We start from the raw sequence: 14,836 nt of genomic DNA, 5'->3' as shown, positions 1-14,836 counted from the left end.
CAACATTTTCAATTAAAATTATTGAAAAAACTACATTACTTTCAAAAAATTCTAAAAAAATTTTGAAAAGTATTTAATTTAGATTTTCAAAAATTTTAATCAAATTCTTTGCAAGAATTCTATTATATTCATGAATAATAACATTTTCCGAAGGAATTCAATTATTTTCAAATATTTTGACGAAATTCTTTACAAGAATTCAATGATTTTTAATACATTAATTTTAAAATTGAAAACAATTAAATAAATGGTAGATATAAATAATAAATAAAATCCAAAAAGTTCTGCATGGAAAAAAATTTAATCTAATGTAAAAAAAATTAATAAAAATTATTTAACAGCGTCTAAACAATTTTTATTATTTTTTTTCACTCCCGTGTTCGAGCCCCACAGCTGGGCCCTCGTGGAAAATCCATGAGGAGAAATCCACGAGGGCACCAGCAGGGGCCCCGTTCTTTGCCCTTACGGTTGCCCTGCTCAAAAATTTATCTAAGTTTCAAAAAAAAAAAATTTTTTGTTAAAAAACTTTAGTTCAGATTGCATTAAATTACGTTTCAAAGCACCTGAAATAAACATTAAGTGACATTTTTCCAGAAATCCTATCACAAAGTTATGGAAATTTACGAGGGCACCAGCAGGGCCCCTGCTCTTAGCTATTATGAATGCCCTGCTCAACAATTTTTCTAAGTCCAAACAAAAAATTATTGTTTATAATCATTTTAAACAATGAAAAACACGTTTTTAACAAATATTTAATGTTGCTTTTTAAAAAATATAAAACTTACATAAGGGCAAATCCTTGAGGGCCCACGCGAGGGGCCCTCATGGATTGCCCACATCATTACCTAGAAAAAATTTCTAAGTCCAAAAAAAAAAATTTTTTTTACATCAACAAATTATTGTTTATAATGATTTTAAACAATGAAAAACACGTTTTTCACAAATATTTAATGTTACTTTTTTTGAAAACAATGAACTTACCTAAGGGCAAATCCTTGAGGGCCCACGCGAGGGCCCTCATGGATCGCCCACATCATTAACTAGAAAAAATTTCTAAGTCCAAAAAAAATAATTTTTTTTACATCAACAAATTAACGTTTATAATGATTTTAAACTATGAAAAACGCGTTTTTAACACAAATGTTTTGACATTTTTTTTTTTTTTTGAAATGATAAAAATATCAATTTATGAATATTTATAATCTATTATTATATTATTAATATTGTTATTATTATTATTAAACTATTTAATTATTTGTCATGGTGTATTAGTGTCAATAAATAATTTATTGAATCATCAAAAGAAAGTCAGCAAGTCACCTACAATAAAGCAATAATTTTCAAGTAGGTCCCGTAGCATAGTGGTAAGATTGTTGTCTGGTAGTCAGTAGGTCGTAGGCTCAATTCCTGCGTGCGTCAGATTTTTTTTTTTTTTTTTTGGTCACGATTTAATTAAAAAAAGTAAAAATTGTTAAATAAGAATGAGGGCATTTTAAGAAATCCACGAGGGCACCGCATGGAAAATCCATATGGAATCCATGAGGATTTTCCTCGAGGGCACCCATGAGGGAAAGCATGTCATGCCTTCGAGGACTCCGCGTGGATTGCCCCTACGGATTCCACATAGCAAGAGGGCAATCCACGAGGGCCCCGCCGGGAGCCCTCACCATTTTTCTGCACGGGCTTCTTTTAATGAATTTGTTCTATTGGATTTATATATTTTTTTAATAATGTAAATTTGAATAATATTTTAGGTGTCCATTATTTAAAAAAAAATTTTTTTAAATATAGTTATTTTTAAAAATTTTACTAAAATTCTTTGCAAGAAATCAATTATTTTCAAAAATAGTAAAATTCTTCGAAGGAATTCAATAATTATTTTTAAATGTTTTGCAAGAATTCTATAATTTTTAATAGGTAGGCATTAATTTAAAAATTAATATTTAAAAAATTTTTTTTTATAAAGTTAGGAAACAAAAAAACAACTGAATTTTTAATTTTTAGGTATAATTATTCGACTTACTATTAAAAAGTAAAATTCTACCTGTGTAATTCTTGGGGTACTAGTGAATAAAGAGTTTCATTAGATGATGTTTGGCTGGACCAGTCACGAGTTGTGAGATTGATGACGTGAATTTGAAGCCATAGAAATGTCGCTAAAAACACAAGGACCAACGTTCTCGAGAGAGCCCCACGATATGTTTTGCCTACTCCAACGATTGATGAGGCTAAAAAAGAAATGCATACATAAATTAGTTCAAGATGAAATTATACTGCTGTTCACAATTTTTTATTAACATCATATTGATAACACTTTTTTCACACCTTTTTTTAATAAATTAAATAAAAATTAATCTCTTCAATTTATCCGAAAGGGGAAAGTTTTTTAGTTTACTTTCTTAACTTCTTAAGTTCTTATACATTTAATATTTATATCAAATTTCCTTTCATTTCTTTTTTTAATAATGCGTTTGGATAAAATAGATAAAATAATTCTTGATAAAAAAGCGAAGTAATAAAAAATATCCTTTCTACATGTAATATGATAAATTCCCAAGGGTAAAATTATTATTCGTCGTGGCACACTAAATGTAATAATAATCGATTTATTACGATACTCATGTGGGTTATTTCTGTTTCACCCTGATGCTTTGATGATTTATTCGATATTTCGAATCATCTATAATAATTGTTTTTGATTTATAATGTACCTTTTGTCGTATATTTAAATTGATATCATTAAAAAATTGATTTGTTTCTATTTCAAGTGAATATCTATTATTTGCGCGGTAAGTACGAAATTATTCTCTAAATTTAAATTAGTCAAAATGTTTTCTGAATTAATGACTGACTTTTTGCTTTTTAGTAGTTTTACTAATAGATCAGTAAAAATTAATATTTGTTGTAAAACTATTTGCTATTTACTAATTCAAAAGCAAAAAGTCAGACACTAACAGTAAACATTTTTACTAATTCAAATTTAGAGAGTAAATTATAGAAAATTTATTCGAGCAGCTTGTTGAAAATGAATTATGTTAACGAGAATTTTTTTTGCTTTTTGGATATAAATGCGTAAAAAAATCAGCAGGCGCCTAAATATAACACGTCACTTCGTTCCTTTAAAATCTAGTGAGCAAGAAAGTGTATTGCGAATGTCGACATCTGTAAGTCTCTCTCTCTGAAGTTATACATAAATGCACTTGCTATAAAGTTATTTCCAGTACTGACGAATTTATGCAGGTATTTTAAAATATTTATATAAATGAAGGAGAAATTCTAGTTTTAATAATTTCTTTATACATATGATGAATGCTATAAACGAGCGTTATTTATACACTGAAAAAAAAATTTATTTGAATCAAATAAAAATTATTTGATCCAAATAAATCATTTATTTGGTTATAATCCAATAAATGTGTATTTGAACCAAATACATATATGTATTTGACCTAAATATTTTATTTTATCGCATCAAATAACTATTTATTTGAATCAAATACAAATTATTCAAATCAAATAAATGGAATATTTCAAACTAATAAATAATTATTTGAATCAATTATAGAAATTATTTAACTCAAATAAATATTTACTAGACCTAAGTATTTTGTTTTATCGTATCAAATAAATAGTTATTTGTATCAAATACAAATTATTCAAATCAAATAAATGGAATATTTGAAGCTAGTAAATAATTATTTGAATCAATTATGAAAATTATTTCATTCTATATTTAATAAAAAATTTTTTTTTTTAATATTTAGTATTTTTTTAAATTTATTAATATACTATTATATTATATTTATATTTTATATTATATATATATATATATTAACTGATTTTTTAACAGACTTTTAACATTATTTACAAACATGTTCACACAGTTTTTATTCACAACACAACACACAATTTTATTATTTTAAATAACGCTTAAAACGAAGAATGAAAAATATTCGCTCGCATGTGGGATCGAATTCGCGTCTTCCCGCCTACAAACGCACCTATTTAAACCGCACGGCCACTGAGACTTATAGTGAGAACTCGGGCTAATCCACTATATCAATGCCACTGCCGTATATTCTGTATCCAAATAACACATTTATTTGTCGAAATATTTTTTATTTGTATTAAATAAATGAAATATTTAAGTGAAATAAATAAATGAACAGTTTCAAGTAATTCATTATTTTCGTTTCAAATAATTATTTAATTGATTGAAATATTCTTTTATTTGTCTTGATAAAATAGTGTATTAACTTTGAATAACGAATCATTCGGATTAAATAATCAAGTTTATTAGAATCAATAAAATTAATTTATTGTGTCAAATAATTTTTATTTGCATCAAATATACGAAGTATTTGAGTGAAATAAATAAAAGAATTGTTTCAAGTAACTCATTATTTGTATTAAACAAATCCATTTATTCAATTCAATTAATTATTTAATTGAATCAAATACGATTTATTTGGTTCAAATAAGTGTGATTCAAATAATTCAAGTTATTTGAATCAAATACATATTTTTTTGATTCAACTAAAAAGTATTTGAATCAATTAAATATTTTTCAAATAATTTGAAATATTTGAATCAAATAAATTTTTTTTTCAGTGTATGTTATTCAGATTATATTATTTTAGTCCACATGCAAAATTAATAAACATTTATCTCAAAAAGGTATTTTTGAACAACCTGCATGAATATTAAATTTTAATAATTGCATTTAACAAATATTATTATCATTGTCTCTTGTCTCCGAAACAGGAAGAATGAATTTAATAATTAATTTTATAATAATTTTAAACATTCTATAATATCGATTTTATTAAAATTTTTGTAACAATGATTTTTCACTTTTTCCAAATTTTTTAAATTAATATTAACTCATTTTTGTGTATATTGACAAATACAATGTCAATGTATTTTATTTTATCAAATGTATTGAGAAAATAAACTAAAAAAATGTGAACACTTAATTTTTAATCCAGTTTGTTATTTAAAGTGGTAAAAGGATTATATGACACATATGTCTGCAAATGACAATGATAATAATAATAATAATAATTGTCTGTGATAAAATTTGTCGGAGAGATAAACGGAAGTAAGTTTCATATAAAATGAACTCTAGAGAATAAATTTTAAAAACAAGAGTAGAAAACTCTTTATTTCTTAATCTCAGACGTACTATATATGTAATTGTGAATTTTTATCTCAAATGTCTCGTGAACAATAATTATTGCAAATTACTCTTTCGATTTTGTATTCTCTTCTCACCGTCTCTTGCTTTCTTTATTCCATCATTAAATAATAATTATAATTGTTTTTTTAATATAAAATATTATATCGATCAAGCCATCAATATTATAAAATATTATAGTCTAAAATAAAAATAGAATATTATATAATACACTGAAAAAAATTATTTGATTCAAATAATCGTTTACTTGCACGGAAAAAAATTAATCTCTAAATTAGAGATTAAATCTGAGATTTAGGCATAAACTATCACTGGAATCGGACGTAAGATGTAAGCAGATCACTAAAACTGAAATTTGGTATTATATCTAATCCGAATATTAGTATTGTGAAGAACACGTATTTCTTATGCCTAAAAATGATATTAGGAATCTGAAATTTTATGACATATGGAACATATGTTCTAAACTATCAACTTACTTGAATAAATTCAAATCTAATATATTATTTGAATAAACAATATTAAAAATTTTAGTCGTATATTTATATAATTCTTATTTTTGTAATAACTCGATGTAATAAGAATTTATAATTTATCACAATTTAGAGTGAGAATTATTCACAAAATATTTATATTGTTTTCCCTGTATGAACTATACATTGACAAGTATAAAAAAGTAGTTGGATATTTTTAAAACACAATACGAATTTTATATTTTTATTTCATTTTTTTGTTTTAACGGCGTTGGAAGGTCTGTAAAATTTGTAGGTTACAATTATCGCCCGACAAAATACGACACTGACTGATTTAAATGACGTGAAATAGGTAAATAAACATTTTTCAACCACTTTTTCTCTAAACACAGACACTTTTTACAAAATAGGCCAACATACAACGAGTAGGAATCTTCTTAATTACCTAAATTCAAAAGATGGTTTAAATTCATGCAGAAACGCGGTTGTAAAATGTAAAATTGGAAAGTGATGTAATGCTAAGAATATAACAGCTGGACCATTGTGCTCTCTGCATGCTTCTGCCCTCTTCTGGCGACTGGCAGTAATCCGCTTCTTGTTGTCTGTCATTACATTACTATTTCCAATCATTTCCAATCATTTCCAATTTTACATTTTACAACCGCTTGACAACCGCATTTCTGCATGAATTTAAACCATCTTTTGAATTTAGGTAATTAAGAAGATTCTTACCCATTGTATGTTGGCCTATTTTGTAAAAAGTGTCTGTGTTTAGAGAAAAAGTGGTTGAAAAATGTTTATTTACCTATTTCACGTCATTTAAATCAGTCAGTGCCGTATTTTGTCGGGCGACAATTGTAACCTTAAAATTTCACAGACCTTCCTTCACAGACCTTCGCTTTTATTTGGATATTTGAAAATAAAATTAATAATTAATTAAAATGGTTTAAATCTTTTTTGTCACTGATTAACTTAAAAACCCAATGTACCTAATTCATATAAAAAAAGTTGTGAAATTAACAAATCTCTAAATCAGAGATGTGAATTTATGGCGTTTTCTGGTATAAAGTTTGACAGAATCAAACACAACTTATCACAGTAATTGTGACTATAATGTTTAATTTAGATACACTTATATTTCACTGGACTTCAAATTAATATTATTTCAAGTTTAGAGATTAATTTTTTTCCGTGTGACTATATTAACAATTAAATATCTGAATCAAATAATTTTTATTTGTATATCAATTAAATGGTATTTGCTTCAAATAAATTTTATTTTTCAATTTCGATTCAAATAAAAATTTTTAGTTCAAATACAAATTATTTTATTTAAATAAAAATTATTTGATTCAAATTTAGAGAGTAAAATTTATCATACTTTATTTGCCCAAAACACACGGAAAGAAAAGGTCTGGAAGAGATATCCATAAAAATATTGTTGAGCAGAATATTGTTGTGTTATCCAATTCAATGGAAGAGACAACTTTCAGAATGGAACACAAAGAGAGATTTTGTATTAATATTTGTTAAAATTGGCAATAGAATTTAATATATTCTTTTTCAATTTAGGGAAATCGTGTTTTATAATATTAAAAATTAATATTGTGCATATTACACACAAAAAAAAATATGGTAAATTTGACTACTTTTTTACTATTTCCTGTAGTTCCTATAGGCGCCCGTAACATTATTTAGTAAAATGAACTATGACAGAATAGTTAGTCTAACTGTAAAATGTAGTAATAAATACCATTTTTACAGTAAATTTAACTACTAAAACAGTTATCTTAACTATTTGTTGTTAGGCATACTAACTGCTTCATTTAGTTGCAGTAACTAAATTTTCATAGTTCCTATAGGCGCCCGTAACAAATTGTAGTTGTAACAACTGTAAAAAATAGTTAAATTAACTATTTAAAGTAGTAAAATGAAATTATTTATTTGTTTTTTATTATTATTGAGGTCCATTTTTTTATATTTTCTCTTACCTATTTTTGTTCATATATAATTTATATATTAAATTCTTATACACCTAACAGAGAAAAATCCCCAAACGCCGGGGATTGAACGCACGACCCTAACATTCGCAAACCGATAACCTAACCACCCAACCACGCTCGCACGCTACGATGACTGGCATTGTACTTGAGGACGTTCTTCTTCGATTCAGTCATAATAACCACTCCGTTTAGTTGCAGTAACTAATTTTTTAAGATCAAGGACTTAGTTGAAATGTAGCCAGCATATGATTTTAAATGACTCAACGATAGTGCAGTAGTTAAAAGTACTGTTGAAAATAGTTATTTTCAGAATTTCTGTAGTAAAATTATCCACTTTTTACTAGTTATAAAAAAATTAAACTTACTATTTTCATATAGTAAAAATAACATAAAAATTGTTACTTTTATGACTTTTGTAGTTATAAAAATAAATGTTTCTTACCACCATAGAGATAAATTATTAAAAGCTAGTAAGAATTGGTTCTTTTAACTACATTAAACACAAAAATAACAAATTCCAGCGGTTGTTTTTACTCTTTGGAACAGTAAATTTTAATTTATATTTTGCAAATAGCAAGAAATGGATATTTCTACTACAGAAATTCCGAAGATAACTATTTTTAACAGTACTTTTAACTACTGCACTATTGTTGAGTTATTCACAATCATAACGTGTAGTAGTAATTTTAACTACATAAAACCTACTATTCAATTTTAGTTCCACTAACTATGGAAGTTTAGTTAAAATGCTGCTGAATATGATAGTTTTAACTATATTTTTTTAACTGCACATATGTGGATGCTTTTACCACTCACGTTTTTTCTCTGTAGAAAAAAATGATCTTTTCAACTGCATAAATAGTAAAAATAACTATTTTCAACAATTGATTTTACTATATGAAAACAGTAAATTTCTTTCTTTCTCTGCAACTAGTAAGAAATAGTTGTTTTAACTACATCCTTTCTTAAAAACGAGGTGCGTAAGATCGACTAACTTCAAGTGTAGAACTTTTTCTTGATTGGCTATTTTTTCAAAATCCTTTATTCCTTTATTTTGATTAGATAAAATTCAAAATCCTTTATTTTGATTGGATATAATCGAGACGACATTACTTACTGATGTCAAAGCAGCTAACTTCAAGTGTAGAACTTTCTTCTCATTGGCTGATTTTTGGCTGATTTTATAATGAGTGTTCCTCATTGGCTGAATTTTATAATGATGGTGACCTCACACTTTTAAATTTTCGTTTTTCTCTTTTTTAAAATTAAAATTAAAATAAATTAATTAAAATTTATTTATTAACTAAAAGTTAACCAAAAGTAGTTTAAGATAAAAATAATTTTTATTTATGATTTGGTTTGTAATAAATGAAAAGTTTTTTAATAATAAAATATATTTAATTTTATGAATCATTTTAGACGCTTCAAAATTGTTGCGCGCGCATCTTTTTTTCCAAACAGTTGTTTGTTCGCTACGTAACCTCACCTCAGTGTGAAACGCATAGTTTTTTTTGGTTGGTATGAAAAATTACAAAACATTACAAGTGTCAGCAACTGTCAGCCATTTGCAAAGTGTGACAAGTGTATCGTTTCGATAAGAAGTATTGGCTGTTATTTGCTAAGTGATTTTTTTCTGAAAGTGTTGTTTGTGAATTTTGTGGTTTTGTTTTTTTGTACATTTGAAAAAAGTTAAAGTACATTGCATACGTTACGTACGTAAGTATTAAAATTAAAATACATGTAAATACAAATTAAATTTTTTGTTAATATTATTTGTATAGGTATATATTTATTAGGAAGAGTTTGTAAATATAATGTGTGAATTATTTGATTTATTAATTTAAAGGATTTAATTAATTTTATTAATTAAAGTTAAAGGTTAAAGTTAAATACATTAATTTAATAAAAGTTAAAGTTTTAAAGTTAAAGTTTAAAGGATACATTAAATTAATTAAAGTTAAAGTTTAAAGGAATAAAGGACATTTGCCTGTTATTTTGATTTCTAAATGTAGAATATTGATTTTTTAAATTCTGATGTTTGTACATAATTATATTATAGTGGTAATAATTATTATTTAATATTGATTAATATTTGTTTTTTTAAATCTTAATTATTGATTTTTTAACATTTTGTTTTTTAACATTTTGGTAGTTAGTTATTATTTTGGAAAAAACTTTATGAATATTAAAGATGTACTAAAAATAACATGTGATTACGAGATACCAGATACTTGATAAACAGAGATTTAGTCAAGAGGTACTAGATTAACAGATACTCTATTAACAGATACTAGATTAACAGATAATAAACAGATACAAAACAGAAAAATTTACCAAAAATATACTTATATTTAATAATATTAATAATATTAATAGATGAAGATACATTCTTTACATTCTTAATAATCTTTAATAAGAAAGGATAAGATAAAAATTCCAGTTACTGAAGGAGGAATGTTAAATGATACTCATATTGATGAATTCGAAAAATTATTGAGAAGGGAATCAAATTCTGCTTTTAGCATGCAAAGCACTTTGTATTTTTATACGCTTGAATTTATTAGTCCGATTGAAAAAGGTAAAAAGCATATTCAAATACTTTTTAGTGGACCTATCAAGAAAGGTCATTGGATTTGCACTTATTATGATGGAATGAGACTTTATATTTATGATAGTCTTAATGAAGGATGTTTAAATGAAGATCAAAGGAAATATTTAAGTAGATTATATCCTTTTAAACCTCCAGTAGTTTTCACAACTGTTGATCAACAACCAAACAATAATCTTGCTTGTGGAATATATGCAATAGCATTCGCAACATCGATATTTTTTAATATTATGCCCCACTCTGTCAATTACTATTATTATAACATGAGAAATCATTTAATGTTAATGTTCAAAAACAATCGTTTAAGTAAATTTCCGTCAGTAAGGTCGACTAATATTAGAACTATGACTGTTGAATGTAATTGGGAGTGTCTTCTTAGGAATCGAGCTAGAGAAAAAAGTTTCCAAAATGAAGAAAATAAAATTGTTGACAATAATTTATCATCGTTGAATTCAACCAGCAATGTTTGTAAAAAAAATTTTGTTGATAGTTGTTTAGAAGATTTGCCTTTAATTCCAGCAAATGATGTTAATAATATTTCTATTGATTCAAGCAATGGAATGAAAGATACAAGATTAATAATAACTGAGAAGCAAGGAGAAAAAAGAGCTATGGTTCATTTTCCTGAAGAAGAGGAAAAATATAAAATCATAAAACGTCAAAAAAAAGCTGCTTATCAAAAAAAATATCGACAAAAAAAGCGAGAAAATAATAAAATTGTTCGCTCTGAATCATTGGATTCTAATGAATTCATTAGTGCAGAGCAAACTTTAAATACGAGGCCCCAAAGCACATCTACAGCTTTATCATCAGCAGAAGAAAATATTTCAAATAAAAATAAATAAATAAAAAATTTATTTATTTTATTTGCTTACAAGCGCACCTCTCGACAAAATAAACATACTTCTGTTCAAAAACAAAATCAGTCTGATATTATTTCAAAGTCACATATAGAGATGGGTTATTGTAATGAAATGAACATTACACGTGATCATTCTTATGTAAAACTTTGTGAACATAAAGTTAACAGTGAATTATTTATAAAATCAAAAACTAATGATGATTGTAATGATTCAAGAAATGTTACAAAATATACTAATTTAAAAAATGAAAATCAAGTAAAAAAAGATCAATAATACGTTCTTTAGAGGAAGAAGAACAACATCAAGTCATGAAACGTCAAAAGAAAGCTGCTTATCAAAGAAAGTTTCGACAAAAAAACAAGAGAATAATAGAATTCTTAACCCTCAATCACTTCAAACAAAGGACAGTATTATTACAGTGTCAAAATCAAATATAAATTCAGAAAAATCCTCTACAACTGTTACTACATCTTTGGCAAAAGATAATGTAACTGTTACAGCAAATTTAGCAAATACTAATATTTCCGGTCGTCAAAAAAATGTAGCTTATCAAAAAACTCATAGCCAAAAAAAAACGGGATTTTGCACAGAATCAAAATTTCTCTGACAGTATTTCAGTCTCGCATATAGAAGAACATTTTGCTGGTGCGATGAAAATTTCATGTGAGCATTGTAATGCTAAACATTTCCAAGCAGAAAGAGTATCTAATAAAAAAAATTCATTTCATGATTGTTGTAAACAAGGCGAAGTCATTCTTGAAGATCTACCTGCTCCTCCACTCATATTACAAAATTTATTTGATGGCACCCACGAATTATCTGGGCATTTTCTTCATAATATACGACCTTACAATAATTCATTTGGTTTTGCTTCTTTCAACGCTAACTTAGTTAATTTTAACAATAGACGACCAGGACCATATTGTTTCAAAATACATGGTCAGGTTTATTATCAAATGAATACATCTTTGTATGCAGAAAGGAACAATACTCCTTCATTTGGACAGTTATTTAATGTTGATCAAAACGAAGCTTCCGAAATTTGTTGTAAGAATAATGTTCAATTAAACCGAGATATTGTTGATGGAATTGAAACAGCCCTTCGGGATTGTAACCTATTTGCACAGTCCTACCGTATGATGCATGAAAAAATTAAAAAAACAATGACTGAAAATAATGCAGAAATTTAGCCTGAAATGCAATTATTATTTTCATTAAAGCCTGGGATGGATAGTAGACGTTATAATTTACAAAGTGTCAATAAAGTTGCAGCAATTTTTACTACAACTGCTGATGGTGATATTCCAGAATCATATGTTACCGTATATAATAAGAATACAAAAAGTTTACAATATATAAGTTCTATGAATCCCAATGTTGAGCCATGGATATATCCTTTATTTTATCCACATGGAACAAGAGGATGGGACAAAAATCTGACCTGCGCTAATACAAATAAACGTGTATCAAGAGCTGCATACATCAGGCATAGAATGGCTTCTAGGGACAACAATGGATTTTTAAAGGGTGGTAGATTATTTCAGCAATGGATTGTCGACAGTTATGTGAAAATTAAAAAGGTAGGACAAATTTCTGTCGAAATAATCAAAAGAAACTTCGTGCAGATACTTACGAAGGTCTAATTGATCATTTACAAAGAAAAGCTGATGATTCGAACAATGTAGTTGGGAAAATTGTAATACTTCCATCATCTTTCACAGGTTCTCCGAGAAATATGTTACAGCATTACCAAGATGCAATGGCTATTGTGAGAAAATTTGGTAAACCTGATCTTTTTATTACGATGACGTGTAATCCAAACTGGCGTGAAATTAAGGAAAATTTATTACCTAACCAAACTGCCTTTGACAGACCAGATATTGTATCGCGTGTTTTTACCATAAAAAAAGATACACGGAGAGAAGGTTGAACGTAAAATCACGGTGTGATCAGAGTCTTAGGCGATGAATGGAAACTCATCATAATTTTCTACAAGATGTAGCGCTCTTTGACGGTTACTGTCACTGCCACTTGCGATTCGTGAATGGAAAAACTCGGTGAAATCACTCAGATTTACCGTGAACTTTCCCCCTCTTTTAACCTTCTGAATTAGACACTGTCTTTTACGGTTCAAATTTCTCTCCGTGTAAACTTATTAATACTATTGCAAAGGAACAATTATTTGGCGAAGTGATTGCTTATGTGTATGTCATTGAATATCAAAAACGTGGATTGCCGCATATGCATTTATTAGTTACTTTGAAACAAAATTATAAAATAACAACACCCAAGATTGTAGACAAATATATTTCGGCAGAAATTCAAAGTCAATCAGAAAATGTTATACTTCATGACATCGTTATGAAAAATATGATTCATGGCCCATGTGGAAATTGGTGTAAAGATAATAATAGTAAATGTTTGAAAGGTTTCCCAAAACAATTCTGTTCTGAGACAATAATTGATGAAAACGGATACCCAACGTATCGCTGCCTTAATACAGGACAATACGATCGCCTAAATGGAGGAACTACAGATAATCAATACGTTATTCCATACAATCCTACATTACTTCAGTTATTTAATTGTCATATTAATGTAGAAGTAGTTTCAAGTATTAAATCCGTAAAATATTTGTATAAATATATTTTTAAGGGACATGATGCTGCTGCTGTAGTAATTACCGATAGTAGTAATAATACAAGTTCTTTAGAATATGATGAAATAAAAAACTTTATTGAAACTCGATAATAATACGTTATTCCATACAATCCTACATTACTTCAGTTATTTAATTGTCATATTAATGTAGAAGTAGTTTCAAGTATTAAATCCGTAAAATATTTGTATAAATATATTTTTAAGGCACATGATGCTGCTGCTGTAGTAATTACGGATAGTAGTAATAATACAAGTTCTTTAGAATATGATGAAATAAAAAACTTTATTGAAACTCGATATGTAAAAAAAAAAAATAAAAAAAAAAAAAATAAAAAATTGAAAAATTTGGTTTTTTTTTTTTTTTAAAAAAAAAAATTTTTAATGCATTTAAATGGGTGAAGCGTAAAGGGTCATTTAATGTCATTGGACGGATGTATTCAATTTCGCCCAGTCAATCAGAACTGTTTCATCTTAGATTACTTTTAATATTAGTTAAAGGCGCTACAACTTATGATCATCTGCGAACTGTCAACAATATTGTACATGACACTTTTCGTAGTGCATGTTTAGCATTAGGCCTTATTAAAGATGATGAAGAATGGGAACGTGCTTTGACAGAAGGAGAAGTATGGATGATGCCACAACAATTAAGACGTTTATTTGTGCGTATTTTAATTTATTGCCATCCAGTTCATCCAAACGAACTTTGGGAAAAGTTTAAAGAGGCTATGTCTGAAGATTATTAGAAAAATTATCCATCTAATGAAGCTCATAAAAGAGCATATAATGATATAATTAACTTTCTGTTGCATGAAGGATCAAATATTCGCAATTTTTTTTTGAAATGATACAGTTAAATGAAATAAGTATTGAAACAGAAAATCAAACGAACAACAAAATGTCATTACAACAACATAAAGAGATTGGTGAAATGCAATATGTGAAACTGAATTCCAAACAGAAGGATATTGTTGATGAAGTATTAAATGTAGTTATCCAAGATAGAAGAATACTATCTTCTTCATGTTATT

At 26.9% G+C, this 14,836-nt stretch overlaps 2 protein-coding genes across 8 annotated transcripts in view; one reads left to right on the top strand and one right to left on the bottom strand.

The window, feature by feature from the left end:
• LOC122511349 (protein D1-like) overlaps window positions 1-2,126 on the top strand; it is a 30,405-nt gene extending 28,279 nt beyond the window's left edge. The window contains exon 6 of the mRNA XM_043626522.1: window positions 2,005-2,126. Within this exon, the coding sequence (XP_043482457.1) occupies window positions 2,005-2,036 (32 nt within the window). The 3' untranslated portion in view covers window positions 2,037-2,126. The remainder of the gene's footprint in view (window positions 1-2,004) is intronic.
• Window positions 1-14,836, bottom strand: part of LOC122511348 (alpha-1,6-mannosyl-glycoprotein 2-beta-N-acetylglucosaminyltransferase) — an 83,391-nt gene that overhangs the window by 24,794 nt on the left and 43,761 nt on the right. For all 7 annotated transcript variants that reach the window (XM_043626517.1, XM_043626514.1, XM_043626520.1 and 4 more), the window contains one exon: window positions 2,045-2,228. In XM_043626517.1, coding sequence (XP_043482452.1) covers window positions 2,045-2,228 — 184 coding nt within the window. The remainder of the gene's footprint in view (window positions 1-2,044; window positions 2,229-14,836) is intronic.

The sequence above is a fragment of the Leptopilina heterotoma genome, unplaced genomic scaffold (assembly GCF_015476425.1).
Source record: "Leptopilina heterotoma isolate Lh14 unplaced genomic scaffold, ASM1547642v1 Lhet_81, whole genome shotgun sequence".
Taxonomy (NCBI): Eukaryota; Metazoa; Arthropoda; class Insecta; order Hymenoptera; family Figitidae; genus Leptopilina; species Leptopilina heterotoma.
The sequence above is the reverse complement of the archived record's forward strand: the minus strand, read 5'-3'. Positions and strand labels throughout refer to the sequence as shown.